Source organism: Colobus angolensis, unplaced genomic scaffold, assembly GCF_000951035.1.
Source record: "Colobus angolensis palliatus isolate OR3802 unplaced genomic scaffold, Cang.pa_1.0 Scaffold15, whole genome shotgun sequence".
Classification (NCBI taxonomy): Eukaryota; Metazoa; Chordata; class Mammalia; order Primates; family Cercopithecidae; genus Colobus; species Colobus angolensis.
This window is the reverse complement of record NW_012114599.1, coordinates 17,195,721-17,203,636: the sequence shown is the minus strand read 5'-3', so window position 1 is coordinate 17,203,636 and position 7,916 is coordinate 17,195,721. Positions and strand designations below refer to the sequence as shown.

General features: G+C 38.8%; 1 protein-coding gene across 1 annotated transcript in view; it reads left to right on the top strand.

Annotated features, from left to right (window-relative positions):
- The window catches only part of BIRC6 (baculoviral IAP repeat containing 6), a 266,933-nt gene that overhangs the window by 160,293 nt on the left and 98,724 nt on the right, over positions 1-7,916 (top strand). Inside the window, exons 54-56 of the mRNA XM_011936037.1 lie at positions 1,374-2,154; positions 4,887-5,030; positions 5,446-5,575. Of these exons, the coding sequence (XP_011791427.1) occupies positions 1,374-2,154; positions 4,887-5,030; positions 5,446-5,575 (1,055 nt within the window). The remainder of the gene's footprint in view (positions 1-1,373; positions 2,155-4,886; positions 5,031-5,445; positions 5,576-7,916) is intronic.

Sequence of the window (7,916 nt, the reverse complement as noted above, 5' to 3'; positions counted from 1 at the left end):
GTTGTCTGTACAAAAATGCAGAAGTCAGAAAGCTGGGTGCGGTGGCTTACGTCTGTAACCGCAACAGTTTGGGAGGCCAAGGTGGGCAGATCATGAGGTCAGGAGTTTGAGACCAGCCTGGCCAACATGGTGAAACCCTGTCTCTACTAAAAATAGAAAAATTAGCCTGACGTGGTGGTGTGCATCTGTAATCCCAGCTACTTGGGAGGCTGAGGCAGGAGGATCACTTGAACCTGGGAGGCGGAGGTTGCAATGTGGTAAGATTGCATCATTGCACTCCAGCCTGGGCAACAAGAGCAAGACTCTGTCTCAAAAAAAAAAGTCTGCCAGACATGGTGACATGCACCTGTGGTCCCAGCTACTTGGGAGGCTGAGGCGCAAGAATTGTTTGAGTCTGCAGAGGTTGCAGTGAGCTGAGCTCACGCCACTGTACCCCAGCCTGGGCAACACAGCGAGACTCCGTCTCAAAAAAAATAACTTGGGGAGCTGAGATGGGAGGATCACTTGAAACTAGGAGTTTGATGCCAGACTGGCCAAAATAGACAGACCGAATCTCTACAAAAAATTAAAGATTAGCCAGGCATGGTGGTGCATTCCTCTAGCCCTAGTTACTTGGGAGGCTGTGGTGGGTGGATCACTTGAACCCAGGAGTTAGAGGCTGCATTTACCTATGATGATGGCACCACTGGCACTGCAGCCAGGGCAACAGAGCAAGATGTCATCTCAAAAAAGAACAAAGATGTAAAGCTAGAAAATTTGAGACTTTTCTAGATTGTCCTTTTGACAAGTAGTTTTTATTTACCCATGTTTCTTCACCATATTTAGCTAAGTCTTTGCTGAACTTACTGATAGGTAACTGTTAAGTCGGCAGCAGAATGTATTTTTGAAGAGTTCCTGTGACACATAAAAAGTGGGCCTATTGTTCTTTAGTAGGTCATCATATTTGGCCTTAGCAGTTGGCATAATCCATGACTTAATTACTGAGCCTCACTGATAGTTTTTTATTTGCAAACATGAATTTAAGCCATTTGTCATGTGGAATTTAACGTAAACATTTCTTTGGCATGATCTTTTTTGTTTGTTTCTCTACATGACTTTTTAGGTCACAAAGAATGGTAGAACCATTTTAAAATAGTTTACTTGATTTTCTGTACTCATTTACGAGTCTAACTCAACTTCCAGTGTACCTACATTCTTAAATTTTAAATATATGTGTACATACATATATATGCAGTCTTAAATCTTACAATGTTATGTTACTCAATGTCAAAGTAATATGTCAGAGTATAGATTGAACTATAATAGAAATATTTGAAACAGTTTCTTCTAAAAATAAACTTGTATCATTAATATGATATCTCTTATTTTTCTAGGTTACTTTTTAATTGGTCCATGTCTCTTCCCTGCAATATGGTTTTGAAGAAAGCTGTTGACAGTCTACTTTGCTCAATGTGTCACGTACACCCAAACTATTTTTCTTTGCTCATGGGCTGGATGGGAATTACCCCTCCTCCAGTGCAATGTCACCATAGACTGTCCATGACAGATGATAGCAAAAAGCAGGATCTTAGTTCATCTTTAACAGATGACTCTAAAAATGCACAAGCACCTCTCGCATTAACTGAATCACATTTGGCTACCCTTGCTTCCTCTTCTCAATCTCCTGAAGCTATTAAACAATTACTAGACTCAGGTTTGCCTTCTCTTCTTGTGAGGAGTCTGGCTAGTTTCTGCTTTAGCCACGTTTCTAACTCAGAAAGCATTGCTCAGTCAATAGATATTTCCCAGGACAAACTCAGACGCCATCATGTTCCACAACAATGTAGTAAGATGCCCATCACAGCAGACCTGGTTGCTCCTATTCTTAGGTTTTTGACAGAAGTTGGCAATAGCCATATTATGAAAGATTGGCTTGGTGGTTCTGAAGTCAATCCACTCTGGACAGCACTTCTGTTTTTATTGTGTCACTCTGGGTCCACTTCTGGAAGCCATAATTTAGGTGCACCTCAGACCAGTGCAAGATCAGCTTCTCTTTCTTCAGCTGCTACAACAGGATTGACTACTCAACAGCGCACAGCAATTGAGAATGCAACTGTTGCATTCTTTCTGCAGTGCATTTCATGCCATCCAAATAATCAAAAGCTGATGGCACAGGTAAGAGAAAAACTAACTTATGTTTTAGTTGTTTTATTACATAAGAAAGGGCCATGTATAAAGGCCAGGTGATAATAAATTTAGTAGGTGGCTGGGCGCGGTGGCTCAAGCCTGTAATCCAGCACTTTGGGAGGCCGGGATGGGCAGATCACGAGGTCAGGAGATCAAGACCATCCTGGCTAACAAGGTGAAACCCCGTCTCTACTAAGAAATACAAAAAACTAGCCGAGCAGGGTGGTGGGCACCTGTAGTCCCAACTACTCGGGAGGCTGAGGCAGGAGAACGGCATAAACCCGGGAGGCGGAGCTTGCAGTGAGCCGAGATCCGGCCACTGCACTCTAGCCTGGGCGACGGAGCAAGACTCCGTCTCAAAAAAATAAATAAATAAAAATAAATAAATAAATAAATACATAAATTTGGTAGGTGTTGAGTGCTTTTAAGGATCCGAATTTAAACTATAAAGTACTGATATCTCCTTTCTCCCCCTCAAAATATGCTGTCACTTGAATCACTTCTTTATAATGAGATGACTGGCAAATGCATTGGGATCCTAGCTAGATCATACAACCCTCATTTTAAAAAATTTCCACAAACAAAAAGAAAAAAGACCAAGAAAAAATTTCAGCTGCTGGAATAGTATTGACACTGGTCACTGAATACTGTATGTGCATTGAGGCATTGTATTTTTGTGTAACGAGATTGCCATACTGATAGTTTGCATGTCTTTACATGGGCATTAGATTAGGTTTTAGATAGGAGACTCCACATAAATCACATACAAAATGTGGAAGATAGACTGTGTGTGGTGGCTCACGCCTGTAATCCCAGCACTTTGTGAGGCCGAGGCGGGCAGATTGCCTGAGGTCAGGAGTTCAAGACCAGTCCGGCCAACGTGGTGAAACCCCGTCTCTACTAAAAATACAAAAAAATTAGCCGAGTGTGGTGGCAATCACCTGGAATCCCAGCTACCCGGGAGCCTGAGGCAGAGGAATTGCTTGAACCAGGGAGGTGGTGGTTGTAGTGAGCCGAAATCGCACTACTGCACTCGCAGCCTGGGTGACAAAGTGAGACTCTGCCTCAAAAAGAAAAAACGGAAGATAATTTATCATACTACACTCCAGCCTGGGTGACAGAGTGAGACTCCATCTCAAAAAAAAAAAAAAAAGTGGAAGATAATTTATCATATATTATGTCTATGTGGCCAAAAAAAATCCTGAAAGGTAGAATTATTTCAAAAGTAATTCTAGTTGGCTGTTTGCCAAATTTTGGTGTTGGCTACCTCGTGACCTTGGGCGTATGGGTTAATCTTATAAAATGGTGCTAGCAATACCTGCCTCAAGGATTTTTTTGAGATGGTTAAATATTTTAATTTGTATAACGTACCTAGCATAGAGCCTATATGAGATACGGTAGACACTGGTAAATAACTTTTCCCCTTCTTATTTCATAGTGCTCATTCAAGTCAGACTTTAGTAGTACCTAGAAAAATAGATATTGTAATTTTTACAAAATATTGAAGGAGTTAGTTTTATTAAGAAGAAGGGCAGGTCGGGTGCTGTGGCTTATACCTATAATCTCAGCAGTTTAGGAAGCCAAGGTGGGTGGAACACTTGAGCTTAGTTTGAGACCAGCTTGGACAACATGGCAAAACCACCTCTCTACCAAAAAAAGAAATCATAACCAAAATTAGCCGGGCACGGTGGTATGCACCTTTGGTTCCAGCTACTCAGGAGGCTTGAGGTGAGAGGATCACTTGAGCCCAGGAGGTTGAGGCTGTAGTGAGCTGAGATCACACCACTACCCTCCAGCCTGGGCAACAGAGCAAGACCCTGTCTCAACAAAAAGCAAAACAAAACAGAAGAAGAAGAGAAAGATATTTTACTGCCTGTAGTAATTAATTACTGGGAAAATATCGGTGCTAAATATGCATATTAAAAGAAAATGCTTAAATTACCAACTTCACCCGAGGGCATGATTCTAGGTATTTGAAAATTTGGTTTCTGCTTCTGGGTAGCATGAACTCTTTGTGTCCCATTGATTTCTCTTTTGGTTTCTTATTAAGGCTTTATATATATTTTGGGGGTGGGGTGAGGCAGGATCTCTATTGCCCAGGCCTGTAGAGCGGTTGCACAATCACGGCTCACTGAAACTTTCGGGCTCAAGCAGTCCTGCCTCAGCCTCCCAAGTAGCTGGGACTACTGGCACATGCCACCATGCCCAACTAATTTTCTTTTGGTGGGGGAGTGGGTAGAGATAGGGTTTCACCATGTTGCCTAGGCTGGTCTGGAATTCCTGGGCTCAAGTGATCTCTTCTCTTAGTTTCCCAAAGTTCTGAGATTACCAGCGTGACCCACCACGCTTGGCCTTGTTACATATTTTTAATGTACTTTTAAAATAATTTTTATTTTTATTTTATGATAACCACAACAATATTGACTAAAGTTAACAGAAGTTCATTATGCACACCCTTTAGTAGTAATTTTTTCCAACCCTGGATACGTTTCTTACACTTCTATCTCCTTTAGTATTCATATATTTTAAGATAAAATCATTTCTTTCTTCCTTAAAAAAAAAACTTAAACCCTAGACCCCCAGAGACATTTGTTCTATAATTGCTGATTTGCTATGTTAAAATAAACTTAATTTGTATTTTCTGTTTCCTTTTTATCTTTCAAAATAAAAAGCTGCATATAAATCTTGCATTTAACGTTTCGAATATTTTGTCTTGCCAGGTTCTTTGTGAACTTTTTCAGACATCTCCTCAAAGAGGGAACCTTCCAACATCTGGGAACATTTCAGGGTTTATACGAAGATTATTTTTACAGTTGATGCTGGAAGATGAGAAAGTGACAATGTTTCTTCAGTCTCCATGTCCAGTGAGTATTTAACACTTAATCATTGGCTGTGTATACATGTATTTTATAATTTCCTATCAGAGCCTGCAGTTATCTTCCATGTTCTAACTTCTAATATAGCAAACTGAAACTAGCACAGCCTTTATACCTAATGACAGAACTTGACAATTTCTCACTCTCCCTCATGCCTAGGAATAACATAATTTTTCCTTACCCTGAGTACTATAGTTTGATTTGTGGAAAAAAATGAAAAAGTATTAGGTACAGAGTGATAATGCAAAAGTTGACCAACAAATCATGACAAATATGCTGTATATAAATTAATTGTATCTTGTAGTATTTATTATTTTATTCTTAGATGCTTTTGAGATTTTTTTAATAATAATATGTATTCCAAAAAGTTACTTCCTGATTTCTTTGATTTCTTGATTTTCAGCTGTACAAAGGTAGAATTAATGCTACTAGCCACGTCATCCAGCATCCAATGTATGGAGCAGGCCACAAATTCCGTACTCTTCATTTGCCAGTCTCAACAACATTATCAGATGTTCTTGACAGAGTGTCAGGCAAGTCAGATTTAAGTATTAGTTTTTCTTTAACTTTATGTTTCATATATATGGAGGTTTATTGTTTTTATAACTTTATTTTCTGCATCCACTTGGCAACCATTAATGACTAGAAAAGTTCAAGACATCTTTATAGTTTGAAGCATAAGTAAGAAGCCAGTCAAGTGGACAAAATGTAAAATACATTTAGGCACCCCTAATTTTATGGTTTAAAGTATCACTGTGACAAATGGGCAGCTAGAAATACAGACAAATCATTGATGGCATATTCTCACAATAAACCATGTGGTCATTTTATATTAGATGAATTGCAGGATATTAGGTTGAATAGCAAGATTCTAATTAATAAACATTTACTAAATTGAAGATGGTGATCAGTGATCAAGACATAAATGGAGTAGGTAGAATTGACTAGTGACCTTATTGTTTATTGTAGTCAGTGAAGAAAGCAGAGAGAACATTTTCTCCTAGGTTCATGCCTGTATTTTACAGGATGATACCTTTAAACAACATATGGAATACTTTTTGAAAAAGCAGGTTTTGATGACAAAGGCATATCAACTTATGTATTTATTTATTTTCAAGAGGGGAGTCTCACTTTATCACCCAGGCTGGAGCGCAGTAAAATGATCTTGGCTCACCACAACCTCTGCCTCCCATGTTCAGGCAATTCTCCTGCCTCAGCCTCCCGAGTAGCTGGCATTACAGGCCTGTGCCACCACGCCCAGCTAATTTTTTTGTATATTTAGTTTCACTGTGTTGGCCAGGCTGGTCTCGAACTCCTGACCTCAAGTGATCTGCCCGCCTCAGCCTGCCAAAGTACTGGGATTACAGGTGTGAGCTACTGCGCCTGGCCCATTATCAACTTTAGATAGTTGGAGTGTATTGCCTTTCTGAAATTCTAATTAATCAGTGAGTGAATTTATTGAGCATCTGCAAAGTGCAAGCACAAATTTGTCCTAAGATGATAAACGTGAGCAAGATAGACATTCCACCCCACAAGATAGTTGTGATCTTATGTCTGTTGTCAGCTTCTAAAATAAACTAGAAATGTCTGCTTGTGTTATAACATAAATGTAAGTAGGTGTATTTCTAGGTATATTTCTATCTGTATATATAAGAAGGGACCTACATTTTTAATGGAAGCTGTGAACTGAAGCAGTAGTAGGAGTATCTAAGAAAAAAGTTGAAAATGTCTATTTATCAGTTTAAAATACAAATCTAAAGCCAAGAGTAAGAGTTGAAGAGATTTGGGAGTTGTTACCATACATAGATGGTAAGTGAAACCATGTGAATGGATATAATCACTATAGGTAGGCAAGATTGTTTTCTGCTTCACAATCACTGTGTCTAACCTGTGTATGCATAAAATCATAATTCTTTCCTACCGTTTTACAACTTACAAGTTGTTAGCATACTATTATAAATATTTTAAAAAATTATTTGAAAATGACTGCCTTATCTGTTACAGAGAAACTTTTTTGAAAATTTGATGTTAGAGGGTATTTTCTATCAGTTTCCTGAAATTGTCCCTTCTACATGATGAAGAAAAATGAAAATTCAAAATCAAATAAATGGGCTGGGCATGATGGCTCACGCCTGTAATCCCAGCACTTTACGAGGCCAAGGCAGGTGGGTCACCTTAGGTTAGGAGTTTGAGACCAACCTTGCCAAGATGGTGAAACCCACCTCTACTAAAAATACAGAAATTAGTTGGGCATGATGGCGTGCACCTGTAGTCCCAGCTACTTGGGGGACTGAGGTAGGAGAATCACTTGAACCCTAGAGGTGGAGGTTACGGTGAGCCGAGATTGCGCCACTGCACTTCAGCCTGGACAACAGAGTGAGACACTCTCAAAAAACATACAAAATTAAATAAATGAAGAAAGTGGAGAAGAGCACTAAAGCTCAGTTATTGATATTGATATTTCATATGTTTAACTTGAAGTGCAAAACTTCTAATACAAAATAACTGAAAATTGAACATTTTAGTCTTTACTGTGGAAGAATGCTATTCTAAAACATTCTAGCATTCAAAATATTTTACAAAATAGTTTTCTGTATTGCACAAAAATAAAGCTAATTGCTTTGGAAGTACACTACCTCAAAAGTTATATGTGCTGAGGGTAACCTCTATTTGGCAATTTTTTTTGGTTCTTTGAAGTAGATTTATACTCTTTAGCCATACTTTATGATATATTTACTTGTATGTTTATATTATATCAACATGTATAAGAATAAGTAATTCAGAAGTATTGCCTCCGTAAATTTACCTACTATCTATAGCTTTTGACAGTATTACTTTCTTTTGTTTGTTTGTTTGAGGTGGAGTCTTTCTCTG